The sequence below is a fragment of the Eublepharis macularius genome, chromosome 5, assembly GCF_028583425.1.
Source record: "Eublepharis macularius isolate TG4126 chromosome 5, MPM_Emac_v1.0, whole genome shotgun sequence".
Taxonomy (NCBI): Eukaryota; Metazoa; Chordata; class Lepidosauria; order Squamata; family Eublepharidae; genus Eublepharis; species Eublepharis macularius.
In genome coordinates this window covers 112,456,775-112,475,733 of record NC_072794.1, presented here as the reverse complement: position 1 = coordinate 112,475,733, position 18,959 = coordinate 112,456,775, and the positions used below count along the sequence as shown (strand labels likewise).

The 18,959-nt window shown below is 42.8% G+C and overlaps 1 protein-coding gene across 1 annotated transcript in view; it reads left to right on the top strand.

Annotated features, from left to right (window-relative positions):
• PLEKHA6 (pleckstrin homology domain containing A6) overlaps positions 1-18,959 on the top strand; it is a 75,910-nt gene that overhangs the window by 53,741 nt on the left and 3,210 nt on the right. Inside the window, exons 19-25 of the mRNA XM_054979260.1 lie at positions 8,296-8,425; positions 9,678-9,787; positions 12,535-12,717; positions 13,344-13,508; positions 14,869-15,002; positions 16,415-16,557; positions 17,680-17,800. Coding sequence (XP_054835235.1) covers positions 8,296-8,425; positions 9,678-9,787; positions 12,535-12,717; positions 13,344-13,508; positions 14,869-15,002; positions 16,415-16,557; positions 17,680-17,792 — 978 coding nt within the window. The 3' untranslated portion in view covers positions 17,793-17,800. The remainder of the gene's footprint in view (positions 1-8,295; positions 8,426-9,677; positions 9,788-12,534; positions 12,718-13,343; positions 13,509-14,868; positions 15,003-16,414; positions 16,558-17,679; positions 17,801-18,959) is intronic.

Below are 18,959 nucleotides of genomic sequence, written 5' to 3'. Positions count from 1 at the left end.
CCAGACTTCTGCCTCCAAACAACCGCTAACTTTGGTCCTACTCACTTTTCATCCCTATGCATGTGTGGAGACATCACTTCCTGTGCTGCTAAAACCTTTTGGTATCACTGCATACAGAACCCTCATTGGGTCTTTCCAGTGTACAGGAGTTATGTCACAGATATCAGCCTACATTGTATGGTGCACAGCAGAGTGCTTGGATATACTTTATCTACATTCTGAATAAGGTACCTTGAAAAATACGCATTTTTATTTGAGGGGGCAAAAGTCAAATCTCCTCTGACATTTTTATTGCATACGTGATTCAGTAATATTGGGCTAATAATAGGCTTGCATGGCTAAGCAGGGAAAGCAGCCACTTATAAGATCTCTGGGTTTTTTGGGTGCTCAGCCGCAGCTGTCCTCTTCTGAGTTTAACATCTGTCTCTGTGTTTATGTCTCACTAATTCTCTTTTCCTTCCCATTCTCACAGTTTCTGTGCTCTTACTCCTAACACTTCTTGGCTTCCTCTCCACTTCAGGAGCCTGGTCCACCTCGACCTCCCCTCCCCAAATCATATGTGCCCTTGGAATCTCCTCCGACTGTCCCTCCGCTTCCTACCGAAAGCCGTCTCTGGCCGTATCCTAATTCCCCTTCCTGGCAGCAAAGCAGTGAGGCGAAGAGGGGACAGGTATCAAAATAGTTTGAGAGCTAGAGGCATGCTCTATCCCTTACCACACTCCGCAGGAATTGGGGAAGGACGTGGAACGAATTGAGTTACAAAGTGTCTGTCTTGGTCAAACTTTGTCTCCCTAAGCCTATTGTGAATAAAGTCAGATTCATGGTTGACATTTTTCCTGTGGTAGATTATATCCAGGGATAAAAAATGTCATGTATGAAGTTGACCTCCAGCAATGGCTTCTGGGGCAGTCAATTCTTTGGATACTGTCATGAGCTAAACTCTGTAAATGGCTGCTTGTGAACCACTCTAATCATGGATGGGGCTAGAAGGCAGGAATGGGGCTCAGATTTCAAATTAGAGGCCTAGGCTAGAGACATACAATAGTGTTTTTCAGAGAGCTGATGTTGGACTGAACATGTCCCTCACTTTTGTCTCTGGTAAACTGGTTTTTGCAATAGTACAGAAACCTGCAAAATCTGTTCAACAATGACAATAATGGAAGCCAAAAGAAAAAGTGTATTCATGGAAATGCCTCTCTAGTCCCACAGTTCATTTAAAACTATTGTTTGCCTCCAGTTCTTGGTTGCAATGCTATAATTATACTGATGCTCAAGTTTTCTGTGCTTCCACTACCACCTCTGCCCAGTAGAAGAGTGATATATAAAACATGTCCATCATAGATATTATCACCAAGAATATCATGGACAAAAAATATTTTTCCCAATTCAATTTATAACACAATTTTGAATTGACATTCACAATGAATACGATATATCCGTTTACCTCTCAAAAAGGTAGTTGAAACATGTTGAATTGGCTTTTCATCTCAATGTTGAGATGGGATATCATGTCATAAGAACCTTGGAGGTGCAACCATTATTGGCTATGAGCAATAGGAGAGGTAGAAGAAAACCTCCAGACCTTCTGCCATTATGTATTGTCGAAGGCTTTCACGGCCGGAGAACGATGGTTGTTGGGGGTTTTCCGGGCTGTCTTGCCGTGGTCTTGGCATTGTAGTTCCTGACGTTTCGCCAGCAGCTGTGGCTGGCATCTTCAGAGGTGTAGCACCAAAAGACAGAGATCTCTCAGTGTCACAGTGTGGAAAAGATGTAGGTCATTTGTATCTACTCAGGAGGGGTGGGGTTGAGCTGAGTCATTCTGTAAGAGTTTCCCAGGGCGTGGAATGCTAATGGCGGGAGGCTTCACTGTATCCTGAGGCGGTTCTTTTGCATATGGATTGGTGCTTGATGTGCTAATCTTCTCTGCAGGGCTATTGTCGGGTGTGGAGTGTTTTGTTGGCCTGGTGTTTTTCAGAACTGGAGCCCATGCTCTGTTCATTCTTAAGGTTTCTTCTTTCCTGTTGAAGTTTTGCTTATGCTTGTGAATTTCAATGGCTTCCCTGTGCAGTCTGACAAAGTAGTTGGAAGTGTTGTCCAGTATTTTGGTGTCCTGGAATAAGATACTGTGCCCTGTTTGAGTTAGGCTATGTTCAGCCACTGCTGATTTTTCAGGCTGTCCAAGTCTGCAGTGTCTTTCATGTTCTTTTATTCTTGTCTGGATGCTACGCTTTGTGGTCCCAATGTAAACTTGTCCACAGCTGCAGGGTATACGGTATACTCCTGCAGAGGTGAGGGGATCTCTGCTGTCTTTTGCTGATCGTAGCATCTGTTGTATTTTTCGGGTGGGTCTGAATACTGCTTGAAGGTTATGCTTTTTCATAAGCTTTCCCATCTGATCAGTAATTCCTTTGATATATGGCAAAAACACTTTTCCTGTGGGAGACTGTTTTTCTTTGGTTGTTTGATTCATCCTGGGTTTGATTGCTCTTCGGATTTCATTTCTGGAGTAGCCATTTGCCTGAAGTGCGTGGTTTAGATGATTAATTTCCTCATTGAGAAAGCGCGGCTCACATATCCGTCTTGCACGATCCACTAATGTTTTCATTATGCCTCTTTTCTGTCGGGGGTGGTGATTGGAGTTTTTGTGTAAGTACCGATCAGTGTGAGTTGGTTTCCTGTAGACCTTGTGACCTAACTGAAAGTTTGCTTTGCGGATGACCAAGGTATCCAGGAATGAGAGTTTTCCCTCACTTTCTTTCTCCATTGTGAATTGTATGTTCAGGTGGATGTTGTTGAGATGATTCAAAAACTCCATCAATTCTTCCTCCCCATGGCTCCAAATGATGAATGTATCATCCACAAACCGGAACCATACACTGGGTTTGTGGGGTGCTGATTCTAGAGCTGTTTTTTCAAAATGTTCCATGTAGAAGTTTGCTATAACTGGGCTGAGTGGGCTCCCCATGGCCACCCCATCCATCTGTTCATAGAATTCGTTGTCCCATTGGAAGTAACTGGTTGTCAGACAATGATGGAATAAGGCTGTTACATCCTCTGGGAAAATCTGATTAATCAGTGCAATAGTGTCTTTTACTGGAACCTTGGTAAACAGGGATACAACATCAAAACTGACAAGTATGTCTTGTGGATTGAGTTTCAGAGAACTGATTTTGTTGATGAAATCTGCTGAATCTTTGATGTAAGACGAGGTTTTCCCGATGTGGTCCTGCAGGAGATCTGCCAGATGTCTAGCTAATTCATATGTCGGTGAACCAATGGCACTCACAATGGGTCGGAGTGGGACTGAATCTTTATGTATTTTGGGGAGTCCATATAGTCTAGGTGGCTGTGCTTCTGTCTTGCATAGTTTGCTGTGCGTGTCGGGATGTAGTGAGGAATTCTTGATCAGCGCATTTGTTAGCCTGGTGATTTTGCAAGTGGGATCTCGTTTTAGTTTTTTGTAGGTGGAGGGGTCCAGGAGTTCCTTAATCTTCTTTTTGTATTCCTCCGTTTTCATTATCACTGTAGCATTGCCTTTATCAGCTGGTAGAATGATGATGTCTGGATCTGCATTGAGGGTCTTGATGGCACTTCTCTCCTTGCGTGTTATATTGCTGGTGGGAAGCTTTGCCTTTCGTAGAATCCTGGCTGTCTCTCCTCTTATTTCCTCAGCTTCCTCTTCAGGTAGATGACGGATGGCAGCTTCTACATTTGCAATGATGTCTTCCACAGGAATTCTGGTGGGGGTGACTGCAAAGTTTCCTCCCTTTGCCAAGATGGAGGTTTCTTCTGGTGAGAGTTGACGGTCTGTCAGATTGATGACAATGCGTGCATTGTCGAGCATTGGGCTTGTCTGTCTTTTTTCCTGTAGTTTGTTAAACTTTCATTAAAGATTTCGTTAAAGATTTCATCAACAAAATCAGTTCTCTGAAACTCAATCCACAAGACATACTTGTCAGTTTTGATGTTGTATCCCTGTTTACCAAGGTTCCAGTAAAAGACACTATTGCACTGATTAATCAGATTTTCCCAGAGGATGTAACAGCCTTATTCCATCATTGTCTGACAACCAGTTACTTCCAATGGGACAACGAATTCTATGAACAGATGGATGGGGTGGCCATGGGGAGCCCACTCAGCCCAGTTATAGCAAACTTCTACATGGAACATTTTGAAAAAACAGCTCTAGAATCAGCACCCCACAAACCCAGTGTATGGTTCCGGTTTGTGGATGATACATTCATCATTTGGAGCCATGGGGAGGAAGAATTGATGGAGTTTTTGAATCATCTCAACAACATCCACCTGAACATACAATTCACAATGGAGAAAGAAAGTGAGGGAAAACTCTCATTCCTGGATACCTTGGTCATCCGCAAAGCAAACTTTCAGTTAGGTCACAAGGTCTACAGGAAACCAACTCACACTGATCGGTACTTACACAAAAACTCCAATCACCACCCCCGACAGAAAAGAGGCATAATGAAAACATTAGTGGATCGTGCAAGACGGATATGTGAGCCGCGCTTTCTCAATGAGGAAATTAATCATCTAAACCACGCACTTCAGGCAAATGGCTACTCCAGAAATGAAATCCGAAGAGCAATCAAACCCAGGATGAATCAAACAACCAAAGAAAAACAGTCTCCCACAGGAAAAGTGTTTTTGCCATATATCAAAGGAATTACTGATCAGATGGGAAAGCTTATGAAAAAGCATAACCTTCAAGCAGTATTCAGACCCACCCGAAAAATACAACAGATGCTACGATCAGCAAAAGACAGCAGAGATCCCCTCACCTCTGCAGGAGTATACCGTATACCCTGCAGCTGTGGACAAGTTTACATTGGGACCACAAAGCGTAGCATCCAGACAAGAATAAAAGAACATGAAAGACACTGCAGACTTGGACAGCCTGAAAAATCAGCAGTGGCTGAACATAGCCTAACTCAAACAGGGCACAGTATCTTATTCCAGGACACCAAAATACTGGACAACACTTCCAACTACTTTGTCAGACTGCACAGGGAAGCCATTGAAATTCACAAGCATAAGCAAAACTTCAACAGGAAAGAAGAAACCTTAAGAATGAACAGAGCATGGGCTCCAGTTCTGAAAAACACCAGGCCAACAAAACACTCCACACCCGACAATAGCCCTGCAGAGAAGATTAGCACATCAAGCACCAATCCATATGCAAAAGAACCGCCTCAGGATACAGTGAAGCCTCCCGCCATTAGCATTCCACGCCCTGGGAAACTCTTACAGAATGACTCAGCTCAACCCCACCCCTCCTGAGTAGATACAAATGACCTACATCTTTTCCACACTGTGACACTGAGAGATCTCTGTCTTTTGGTGCTACACCTCTGAAGATGCCAGCCACAGCTGCTGGCGAAACGTCAGGAACTACAATGCCAAGACCACGGCAAGACAGCCCGGAAAACCCCCAACAACCATCCTTCTGCCATTATTTTTTTAAACTACATCTTATGACAGCTCTGAGTTACCCTTTTATTTCTCATAACAGAGAAGTAGGTTAGGCTGAGAAATGATGACTAACATTGCTTATTCCAGGGGAATTCCACATCAGAGAGAACAGTAGCAACCAAGTTTAGGGAATTCAGGGGAAGTCTAGAAAAAAGTCAGAGGAAAGGATTGTTTTAATAAGGGTGGAATTGAAATCGATTTTTCAAACCACAAAGGGTCCGTCCCCCCCCAGTCAATGGGTTGGATCCTATCTAAAACTTTTATGCATGGAAGAACTTTTGTGCAGATAAACACAATCCCTGCCCCCTCCCCCCACTGCAGCCAAAAATGCAGCCTGAAAATCTGCTCTTGGGAAATGGGGAACCTCCAGTATCAGCCTCAGGGGCAGGGCTTTTTTTCGGAGAAAAGAGGTGGTGGAACTCAGTGGTGTAGCATGGGTTGCCAGCATCCAGGGCAACTCCTGGCAAGAAGTGGCACCCTAGCACTGCATACATGCTCCTGGGACTGTGCAATGACATCACTTCCGGGAAGTGATGTCATCGCACAGGGCGCAGCCACCCCCAGGAGTGCTCCCATGATTTGAGCTCACTTGCCTACTCACCTGTTACCTGGCAGTCCTCTGCCACAGTCGCCCATCCCCTAGAAGTGCTCCCACAATTCAGGCCTGCTCACCTCCCTGCCCCTTATCTGGCAGCTGTTCGTTGCAGCTGCCTGTGCTGCCACCACCAGCTTGGTGCGCTCCTCAGCCAGCAGCTGCTGAAGGAGGGCCAGCTCAGTGCCCAGCAAGCTAGCCACCCCGTTGGTGTGGCAGGTGGCATGGGCAGCCTCCTGCAGACGCAGCACAGGCTCTCCTTGGCATGGTCCCCCCTAAAAATGTTGTGCCTGGGGCAATTGCCCCTCTGCCCCCCCCACACACACACACTATGCCACTGGCCCAAGCAAGCCCATGAGCTTGGGTTGCCTGGGTGCAGGACTGAAGCAGAGGAGTGCCGGGAAAGGAAAGCACCAGCGCCTGATCTCCATGCCCAGGACAGGAAATCTCCTGTGCCGACTGGCCACGCCTGCTGCTTTACTGCCTGGCACGTTTTTGGGAGTGGAGAGGCTCCCTTCTACTTCCTGCCAGTGGAAAGCACTCAAGGAAGCTAAGGCAGAGGCAAACTGGGGCATGGGGTCCACTCCTGTTTTGCCGCTGCTGAGGCTCAGTGTGCCGTGAAACAGCCGAGCACCTTGGGCTGTGCATGGGGAAGAAATGGGATCGGGGGCGGGACCATCAGACATGTGATTACTTTTGAGAGGTGCCGGAACTGTGTTCCGGCTGGAAAAAAGCCGATTCAGGGGGAAATTGGAAGGTTGCTGTGGGAGGGGGAAACTGGCAAAAATCAAACACTTCCATACACCTTGTTTTGATGAGTTCCAACCCATAATGTGTATTTTAGTGAATACAATATTTTTATTAGTATCAATAATACTGAGTTCCTTTAAAGGATTTGGTAATTCTCATGAAGTGAGCAGAAGTAACAGAGGGAAGATGTGGGTCAAATACTCATTATGGACTGAATCCACAAAGAGCCTTTGAGCCAACTATAATCTGGAAAGTATAGTCTGGAAAGACAGCTCATGCATACAGAGGCTCCTATCTTGGTGCTGTAGGTTAATTTTCTAGATGGCACAAGAAGCGGAGCAGGTGATGATGTACAAAATGATTGCCTGGCAGAGAGAGCGCAAGGTCCAAGTGGGCAGTGTAATGGTTGCAGCTCTGTTTCCTGTGACCCATTTTTGGCAGCACATTCTATGCAATCCATCCTTGTGGCTTTCATTCTAGTGTCCTTTTCCATTCCTCCGCTCATTCCCTGCACTAGCCTTCCATGTTTTGGCAGAGATTGCCCTCAGAGATGCTATGAGAGATGAAGCAGAAGGAGAGGGACTTGAGCAGGTTTTGTTGCAGACATTTGATGAGCGCACGACTTTCCCAGCAGAGAAATACCTCTTTGCAGAAAATGCCTTTCCCAGCTGTTGCCGTTTTCAGCTCAAGAGCACAATATTCTTCCAAAGCTTCATTGCTCTTCTACAGACTTTTTGCCTCCATTTGCAGGTGGAGGTTCCTGTCATAACCTTCCTCCCTAAATAGAGTCCTAAACTACTAAATGATTTGTGATTCTTTCACATTAGGAACTGGTGCAGGGTGGAGGCAGATTATCTGTCATACCTGGGCCTTGTGCTTACCAGGGTTTGAGCTTTCATTGAACTAAAAGCAGTGGAAATCTTTCTACAGAGTGTAATGGAGTCTGGATTTTGACTGTAGGAGATGCAACTGTATGACGCACCCAGCTGTTAGCATCTGCAAGGAACTGAGCACCTCCCTCTGCCAATGTGAGCTTAAACCTTTGCAACCTTGTTTTGCTTTGAAATAGGAATAAGAAAGTGTTGCCGATCTTCCCAGTTACAAATAGTGGTGATTTGGATGCAGCTGACTCTGAACCCTTTGGCTTGGGTTCTGATTCTACAAACATGAGTCGAGCATGAATTTGGTCCACCCTGCCTCTGAATGTATTGATTTTTTCTGAATTGAGCATTTGTTGATTTAATTTGGAAGGGAAAGAAAACCTGCACAGGTGCATCTTCATGTTACTGTTTCTTCTCCTCGTTGTGTGTGGGCATTTCTGTTCCTTTTTGGTTTTGCATGTGTGTTTGTCTGTGTCCGAATCTGAGGTCTGTGTGCTTAAGGAAAATGGCAGCTGTCCTGAGGCAGGGCCTCCCTTCAGCTATCCCTTCAGTTCCTCACAGGAAATGTATTTGCTCCCTCAGTCCAAGTCCAGCTTCGAGCACAGCAAGAAAGACCACCATCGGACAACAGCCTCCAACGCAACAATGGAGGCAGGGCTTTTGCAGACGCGGCAAGAGCAGGAAGCTGACAAGCAAGTAGCTCTCAACAAAGGTGCATATCAACAGTGTGACTTCTGTGAAAGGACTTCACTTTTTCTGTTACTTTTAACCTTTCCGACTGCTCAGGTTCAGTGAAATGATTCAGTGGAAGAGCACATGACTTGCATGTAGAAGGTCCCAGGTTCCAACCTTGTCCAATAAAAGGATCTCAGGTAGCAATCTGAGATCTGACTTGGCGTAAGACAGCTTCATGTATTCATCAGATGATAACAGTTTCGAAATACATAAAGACAAAGAAAATGTTTATGGATCATGCAACTAAAATGCCACATCCTCTTATCCTTAAACTAGGGTTATTACCAGTTAAACAAAATCTTAGCTGACTAATTTATGAATTTTACTCTATTGACTGGTCAATTCTCTTAGCATAAATTGACATACAAGTTAAAAAATAGTTCTAAAGCTCAGTATGATATGTTGTATTTTGTAGTAGGCATCACCTTAGAAAAGGTATTCCCTCCTGTGTGAAACGAAAGGGAAGTGCCACTTCTGAGGGGGGGGCTTGCCATCTGCAGGGTTTAAAATATATGTATATATCATATTAAAAATAACATTTTTACATAAATTGATGCCTGTTGACTTGGGACACATTTATAGTTGATCAACTGTCTTATAGTCAGCTAATCTAAAGATGATTTTATTATTTCAGAAACTTGTGTCTTGTCTTTCTATCATTGATGATGCACAAGGTAGCTAACAGCAGTGAAAAGTATTTTGTTAGCAAACTTAAGCTACAATAGAACCTTTGCATGAATGATAAGGTAATACCAATGTTCAATGTGGCAGCCATGTAATAAGGATGCCTTGAGTCGCTGCGAGAAACCTGCCGGACCTCAAGTTTCTCAGTGGGACTAAAGAGGGTAAGCATGGCAGTTTAGTGTTCCAAAGGGAAGAAGCTGCCCCTGTAGACTGGGTCCAGAGCTTTTTTACCGCAGTACATTTTCAGTTGAAGCTGCTGCTAGAATCTGGAAGGATATAGAACATGGATCCAGCCAAAGCTATTGGCACTGATTTGCTATGTCCACATGACAGTTTTAATTGTCAAATTCTGCTGCCCCGACTTTTAAAATGAAAAGCAGTGTAGCTTTGCATTGGAAAAAAAACATGGAGAATGTTAGGATGGTAGTGGAAGGGGACATCCTGCCTCTATTTGGAATATGGTGGTTTCTATTTATTCCTGACAGAAACCTGACTTTTTTGCTTCTTGCCAATTAAATTTCTTTTTGCCCTCTGTATTTGCTTAGTTGGCATTGTTCCTCCAAGGACCAAATCACCCCTGGATGAAGAGACCATACCCACATCAGGTGTGATAAGGAGAAGTGCAAGCAACCTGCCCAATGGACTGAATTCCCGGGTAAGGTGAAATTCTGAGCTCATTTCAAGGAAAATGTGTCATTAAGGATACTTAAATCCCTGGGTGATTATGGGCCAGTCAATCTTTCTCAGCCTAACTTCCCCACAAGATTGTTGTGATGACAAAAAGGGAGTGGAGAACAATGTATGCTCCCCTCACCTGCTTGGAAAGGTGGGATAAAAATCAACACTAATCGACACCAGCTCCCTGCCCTTCCTGACTAGAAGCAGCATTGCCAGGGCAGGTCAGCGGGATTTAAGTTAATTAGTGCTTAACCTTTTGTTGCAATGCTTAAGAAAATTTCCCTAAAATGTTGGTGTTGATCTGAATGCCTGAACTCAAATCCAGCATCTGCTCCTCATGCTTCCCTTCTTATTTCTGTCAGTAACACCCAGCTCCAGTTTTGCTCCTGAATAGCACACAGGGTGTCATAAACCCACAGTGCACAGTGTTACCAATGTTTTTCATTACCAATATTCCCTGTTGTGTTCTGTTTCCAAATCCCTCATTCTTAATGAGACGGCCTGCCAACAGAACTCTGGCGGGCTCTCTCACTCATTACACATGTCATCGTTTCCCATGCACGAGCAGGTCATAATGATCCTGGTTTTTAAGTGTTTTTTGTGAGACCTGTTTTATTCTGTTTTCATTTCTGATGCTGCTTTTTCTGCGTGATTATCTACCGTATCAATGCATGTGGAGGCTTATTTGTGCTTTTGAAGTCCCCTCCCACAAACCTCCAACCCCTCATCTCACCATTACCCCTCTCACACGTGTCTAGCTTGCATGTGCAATTGTATAATCCTCCCTTTTTTACATGTGTCTGGCTATTATGATATCTATGTATACAACGGGAATCATACTGCAGTGCTTGCTACACTGGATTGCTCAGCCATCGGAGTATCAGTCTAGGATCAATACAGAAAATAGAATGCCATTTCTGATTTTATTTCAAACTATCAATAAGGTCCGTTGTTTGGGAAAATACCATGGGCCCTAGCAGCGCTTCCTCCGCCCCCGCATCTCCCCGCAACATCAGTCAAGGGGGGATCGGGGAAGAGAGCAGGAGCTCTGTCCTCTGACCCCTCTTATAAAATGTTAAAAAATTGATAAAGTTAGCTTAATTTTTGGTCTTATATTGTACATTTAGCGCTACTTCCGGTAGGGTTTCCCTTTGTGTTTAGTGTGCAGTTTGATTCTGGAGGTTCCCTTTGTTTTCTTTTTGACTTGACAGGGCTAGTTTAACAGCTGCTGTTTCTTTGTCCCACATGGACCAGTTTCTCTCAGTCAGAAAACTTGCAAGAGTCATAAGCACAGAGGTGTAACTGTCCGTCCTCCCCCTACTGTTTCCCATGGCTGTATCGCTGGCATCCACCTGCACAATGAACTTTTTGTTTTCGTCTGGGTGACACAGGATGACACAGGATAGAGCTTTTAATTTCTCAAATGTCTGTTGTCATTCATACAGCCAGGTCAGTTTGGCACTCAGCTTCACACTGTCTAAGTCCTTCCCCCTGGTTTTCAGCAGGTCAGTCAATGGCAGTGCAGTCTGGGCTTCAGGAAACAGTTCGCTAAGTTCAATAGATGAGCAGCAGAACAAAGCAGAGATGATGTGTTGGAAACTCCAAGGCCATGAGGCCCAGTTTTCCAAGCAACAGGGAAACCAAACAGATAACAGCAGGATCTCACATTTCAGGCAGAGAACAGCAAGCACATTCCAGGCAGCTTCAGCTTCTAACACCAGAGTCAAACAGAATCAAACAGTACACAGGCCTTGCAGAGTACAAGCAATACACAGGACCTTGTAGACTATGACAGAAGACATCCTGACATGTGTCTTATACTCGGATTTATAATCCAATCAGTTATCCAAACCAATGCTGCTGCCTGGTGGTACAGTTTAATATTTGGTACTGCAAATCCTCCTCGGTTTTTTTTCCATCTTGTAATACTTTAAATCTTATTTTTGGTTTCTTCCCTTTTCATATAAAATCATTTATTACTTTCTGCCACTTATTTAAAATCTTTTGATCTATGTGAATTGGCACCATTTGAAACAAAACAAACAATTATCTGATCTATGTAATGGAACAAATATTAAAATTTGGACTGCACTCCAGATATAAATTGAATAAAAAGAAAAAAAAAGAAATGTTACTTTCAGCAACGACAGAAGAACAAGAAGAGATTGGGAAAATAACGGACTGTGCTATTACTACAAAGCCTGTAAAATACTTAGGAATAAATGTATTGGCATGAAATGAGAATCTATATAAGGACAATTATCAGAAAATGTGGACAAGCATTACTGAAGACTTGCAAAGATGGGAAAAACTGACTATTTCATGGCTAGGAAGAATTTCTGCTGTTAATATACTACGAAAATTGAACTTTTTGTTTCAAATGGTGTCCACATAGGTCCTTTGACCTCAAGAATAAACTTTCTCAGAAGTCAGAAAAGACTTCTGGGGGGAGGGAAACATGGGAAATATTCATGAAGCTTGCATCCATGGATTGCTGGATCCAGCCACATCTCAGTTCTCTTGCTATTCCAGAGCTCTTTCTCCTAGCAGAAACCAAAACTGATTTCTATAGGACTGTTTTTCTTAAGAATGAAATAGGGGAAAAAATGGTTTCTAGCAGTTAGGACCTGGTCCTTATCTGTATATACCCCCAATTCCCAGTCCAGGTGCAAGAAATGTCCCAAGGTTGTAGATAACCGCAAGCATCCTGTGTTTCCCTCCTAGGACAGGCCAAAGAGCGCAGTGTTCGCCAATGAGATGAAGGCAAAGATGAGCGTAGAGGAACAGATTGATCGTATGAAGCGCCACCAAAGTGGTTCCATGAAGGAGAAGAGGCGAAGCTTGCAGCTTCCAGCCAATCAGCAACAGATAGAGAGCTCTGTCTCCAAAACTCCTTCTTACAAAGTGGTAACATCCGTATATTGAACCAATATCAATTTTGCTAGATTTATCTACCAGGCCTACTCTGACAAGCATTTCTATGACTATTTTTTGATCCCAAATGCTTCTTAGGGTCTGTCTAGCAATAGGGATGGTTTTGTGTTTCAAGGGCTGTTGTCAAGATACTATCTCTCAGGACCACACCCTGTCTTAACCATAACACAGAGAGCAGGCAAGAGAAACACTGAGACCACTTCCACTCAGTCTTCTTGCATACTTAGTGATAAATTTCCTGTTTTTGTTAGAAGCTCCGCCATTTCAGTTTTGAGTTCTTTAAGAACTCTTGGGAGTTATACCATTTGAACCTGTTGATTGCTTAACTCTCAGCCATTCGGTCATACAGGCCCCCTCCTGTAATCTATAGTGATATAATCCAGACACAGGATTACCACCTCATCTACAGTCTGTGCAGCTTTATTTAAACAGAGTCTGGTGAGACAAAGTTTTAAATGTCTCATTGAAATTGTGTTGCACTATGAGGAAGGGATGGAAGCAAAATGGGAGGAAGAAGTACTGGCCAGGTTTTATGGGGTGTAATCTGTACCTCCTGTTGCCATCTGACTCTAAAGTCAGATGATCTTGATATGTTCTAGGTTCGCAGACACCGCAGCATCCATGAGGTAGACATATCTGATCTGGAGGCGGCATTACGCTCGGAAGACTCTGGCAAGATGTATGAGACCCCCCGGGAAGAGATTGCTCGGCTGCGTAAAATGGAGCTGGAACCAGAGCATTATGATGTAGATATCAGCAAAGAGGTGAAATCTGATGTTCATCTACACTACAGCCTGCCTAGAATAGGATGTCACTCCTTCTCTCTCTCCCTAGAATTTACATTGGGTAGTGAATTCCATGTTTGGAGGCCACATTGGTGTCCCCATGAGTTACCATCATTTTGTATATGATGTCGGCCAGGCTAGATGGTCATCATGTGTGACTGAACTAAAGTTTAGTCTATAAACCTATGTCTGTTATTCGGTGCTGGGACCCAGGACAATCTACAAATGGTAACATCACAGAAATAGGTTAGGTTTGAGCCAGGGTGCTTTGTAATGTACAACATCAAGCCAGGTATTAGAAACCTTTGCCTGAATTAAGATCATTTACAAGAAGTCCCTTTTTTTTTACTTTTTATTTTTGAGGATTTTTTTAATAACAATAATAATCATAACATCTCAAACACAACATTTCAACACGAGAAACAAATTATCAACTATATACAAAGGCAAATGTGCATAAGGTAATTGCATTAATGAATGTCCACTGATAGACCAAAGGTTTTTGATGGTTATTCTTTATATTGATATCGGTTTTCAAATACTAAAAGGATCAATTGGATATGGTTTGCAGGGTTTTATGTTGTATCTGGTCATATAGTCCAAGACAGGTGGCCAGTTCTCCAAGAAGTGTGATTGGAGATTCTCTGCATCTTCTTGTTTAAGTTGGTAGGTGATCTTCTCCATGAAGAAATAATCTCATAATTTATTATGCCATAATGCAATTGATGAAGGTTTGGGATTCTTCCACAAGGTGGCCTTAGCCGCAGCTAGTAGAGAAGCTATAAAGTCCCTTAGTCCTCCTGGTAGATCATGTTCTGACCAGAGATTGAGTAAAATTAGCTCAGGTTTCAAAGGAATGTCACACCCTGTAATTTGCTTAATATGCATTAGTACATTTAACCAAAAGTTTTTTATGAACTTGTAAGTCCACCAGCAATGAGAAAAGGAACCCGTTTCCCCATATAATTTCCAACACCTAGGGGAAGTTGATTTGCTAATGTAATGGAGTTTGGGGGGAATGAGATGCCACCTTGTCAATATCTTAATTGTGTTTTAATGTTTATTCATCTGGTTTTGAAGATTGTTGAATTCCAAATATTAGACCACTGGGAATCAGAGATAGACAGGTTACAATCTAGTTCCCAAGCTGTCTGGTAGGAGAAAAGTTTAGATTTTTTATTAAGAAGCAGTATTTTGTATATTTTTGAAACAAAATCTTTGCTATTATTGTTTTCAAGTTTTAATAAATTTCAAATTCAGTTGCTGCCTAGGCCAATGCAAGAACTCCCTCTTAATTGCCATGTTTTGAACTCACAACCTGCCTCTGCCTGGTCTTCAGCTTTCCACTCCAGACAAAGTCCTCATCCCAGAAAGGTACATCGAGATGGAACCTGATACCCCGTTGAGTCCTGAGGAGATGAAGGAGAAGCAAAAGAAAGTGGAAAGGATAAAGACTCTCATTGCCAAATCCAGGTGCAAATGCAAGCTAGAGCTGTCTTTTTCATATTTCATACATTTCTGGCTGCTCCCACACGACGAGGATTCTCCATGTTGCCTTTGTTACCGCTGCTAATGCAGAGGCATGCATGTTGGCAGTGGAACTTCCATACATGATAGTTTTTGGCACACTTTCCATTGCCTTTGCCTCCAACTTTTCCCTTCCACATGTGTTCTGCAGTGGTTTCTCATTGGCTGTTTAGGGCATGGTTGTCATGACGACTGACAGCCACACTTTTTTGTTCTTTTTGGTGTAGAGAGCCAGTTTGGTATAGTGGTTAAGAGTGCTAGGACTCTAATCTGGAGAACCGGGTTTGATTCCCCACTCCTCCTCTTGAAGCCAGCTGGGTGACCTTGAGAGTCACAGCTCTCTAGAGCTCTCTCAGCCCCACCCACCTCACAGGGTGATTGTTGTGGGGATAATAATAACATACTTTGTAAACCACTCTGAGTGAATGTTGTCTTGAAGGGCAGTATATAAATCAAATGTTATTTTTGACATACATGCGCTATAGCAATTCTATTAATATTTAAAATAGAAAAGTGGCAAAAGATTGTTGTATTGCTGTAGTGCAATATCAATTACCATTTTTTTAAAACCTCAGAAAGCCCATGGCAAGAAAAAACTGGAAAAATTGTGCCCATGAGGTGAGCAAATGGTGCCAGTGTGCACAGGCAGAGCAGGAAAATGAACACCTTTCCTTCTAGATGGCATGCTGAGGTGTTTGGACTGAGTTCTTTCCAAAAATATCTGAGTAAAGCACGTTTGAGGCAGATATTGAGCGAGGACCAGGAAAATGTGTAAACAGAACAATTACAACAAAATGTTGTGCGGAAGCCTCAACATTTCTGGTTTTTAAAATTTTTGAATGCTAGGAAATGCTAGACTAGGAAATTGACTTTATTTATATATTTGTTAATTTATTAATTCAATTTTTAGCCCACCCTCCCCACGAAAGGGCTCAGGGCAGACTAAAACTTATAGTTTTAGAACGTGCTGTTGGGGCATTGTTTTTAATTTTTAATTGGTTGTCTGTAAGTTTCAATGTTCACTAAAATGTCATTTTATCTTTGAGAAACTATCTTGGTCATCTTACCTGCCACTGAAAATGCAATATAAAGCATGTTCTACATTTAAACATGATGTATAGAGAAATGGGACTGGGGTCATATTTTGAACAGCTATCTTCCAAAAATTAATGGTCTTTCATCTGGATCCCAGCATCCCAAGTTCCAAACAAACGGTTTAAACTGAAAGTCTGCTGTTTCATAATATCTCTGCTGTTCTCCTGACCCACTGACCTGTGAGCCGTGCAACTGTTCTGTTCGTCAGGCATGTTCTGGGACAGTCACTTTCTGGAAGTAATGCCAAGATTCTTCTCCCACAGCCTGCAGAATGTGGTCCCCCTCAACGAGGGAGAGGTGGACTTGCCCCAGGACCCAGAGACCCAGCTACAGGAGCAGGAAAAGCGAATAGAGATCTCCTGTGCATTGGCAGCAGAAGCCTCCAGACGGGGCCGCATGCTATCTGGTAAGATATACTCAAAGAGTAGGCAAGGGAGTATTGCATCCTTCCAAGAGGCAGAAGCTTCCACTCTCTTCTCTGAGTTTTGCCAATCACCGCGCACACTGCGTTGAATTGTTAGTTGAATTTGTATTTGATAAAACAGCTGACAACAGCCATAAGTTCTAATGAGTGTAAATTGCAAGATTGCAGGTTTAAATGAGCTGATAGCAATCGATGAGTGCCAAAAAAATATTCTGCAAAGCAAAATGTGATGCTAAACTGTGCTGGTTTTGTATTGATGTCAAAAGGGGCATGTTTTGCATATCACAGTAATTGGTCTGGGCAATCAAATGGCCTTGTGCAGTGGTCAGCATTGTAAGTGGTAGGTACTTTGCTACCCTCTCTCATGATTCATGGCCTATAAAAAGATCAGTCAATGAAGCATAGGCAAGATCATTTGTGTGTGTATATATAGTCTTACCAATGTCAAATGGGACATTGGCTGGCTAAAAATGGCTTGGAAACATGCTAGCCACATGTGTTTGATCATTGGTAGCTTTTCCATCCTCTGTAGCCTTGCAGAAATAAATTTCCAGATGGTGGACATTTGCTGCCGCTGCCACTACTCGAGTTTTATGAAGAAGCTGCTGTGTATGACAGTCTCTACTTTGCTGCCAGTTGTGTGCAGGAGACCAGATGAGATCATTTTTGTTCATGGCACATCTAGATTCAGAATCTATTATGAATATCTTCACATTTTAGGGTTGCACTGTGGATATTCCAGTTCCTTTTAATATTAATGCTGACAATTGTTGCTGAAGAAACGCTGAGCAGAAAAAAATCCGTCTTGGCAGGCTGTGATTTATGGTGACTGTCCATCCTATCTGATGCAAGTGCTGTGCATGTTTTCTCCTTGCCACATTCCATGATGTTCGCTGTGCAGCATGCAGTGCCCATGAGGCATACCATGTGCACACCATGGAGGAGCTCTTATGTACTACTCTTTTGTTCCTAATCATGTTCCTTGTCCCTTATATTAACTTCCGTGGCTCTATACAATGTGTGCCTTTGCCTTTGTTTTCCTTTTCCTTCTTTCTGGCTGAAGCATCATGTTCTTCAGGCACTTTCTTCATTTCTTGTTTCCAGCTCAATGTGCCACCCCGAGCCCTCCCACCTCCCCAGCCTCCCTGACTCCACCGACCAAGTCCCTCTCGTCTGACTCATCCCAGGGCACCGACAGCCATTTTATGCGTGTCTGAGCCATAAAGTAAGCACATTTTCTATTATTCTCCATCTCATTCTCTGTTTACCTCAGTCTCTTGGAGAAAAGAGTTGGTAAGCCTCTTTTTCAAGAGTTTCCTTCCTCCACCAACCAATCCATCCATCGATTTCCACTAAGCTAACATTTCTTGCTTTTCCATATAAGCCTGGTCTCCTTTCATGGAGACAGCAGAAGATTGCTTCAGCAATGAACCAAGCTATCACCTATTTTCCCTGGACAAGGTTTCCATATTAGAACATCAAATTGTTTTCCATGCAAAATTTGTTGTACAGTATTGTGGAATAGGTTTTCTTGAATGTCTTGTCTCCAAGAATTATAATTCACTTGTTGCTAGGCCTGCAAGCACGGAAGAAGTGGGGTGGGAGAAATCAAAATATTCTTCAGTCAGCTATAACTGCATTATCAGAAGACAGGCATCAACCATTCAGGACTCAAATTACATGATCTTTAATATTTATTTAAGGAATGAATTGATTTTAAAAATCAATTGAAGTGATATATGCAAACAAACCATTAAAACATGTTGAGAACTTGGATAATTTGTACTTTTAGAGGGAGTCTATGTAACCTAGCAAAATTAACCGCTAAAACCTTGGCCATGTTACACCTCAGCCAGGGGAACTTCATGTAATAATGGTGTTGAGCTTCATAAATCATTCATTCTATGCCAGATCAATTAAATTTGGCACATAATAGCATCGTGGTATTGATTTTGTTAAAAATTTGCAAGTTGTTATACATGTTGAAATGTATGTGTGGACATTTTTTAAAAAGAATCACTGGGAGCAGGGCCACCCCTTCAAAAATCTGTCCAAGGTAACATTTCCCATAAAGCACATGTCCATTCTTGTTGCCATACACTAAGACATATTCTATGTACAACAGTCAGGACGGTCTTAGTTGAACCACAAATGCAGTGTGTGGCATGTTAACATTCACAGAATTGCCACAGTATTTATGACCAAACATTAAGGAAATGTCAACATTTTCATGAATGCCTATGCCTGTTATCTTCTGCATGCATGCAACTAGGTCCATAATGGATCTGGTTAAGTAAATGTACCCCCATCAATCAGTTCACCCAGCACATTTCACTGTAATCTTTTCATGTACACATGTTGTATGGGTCTGCTGAATTTCTGAT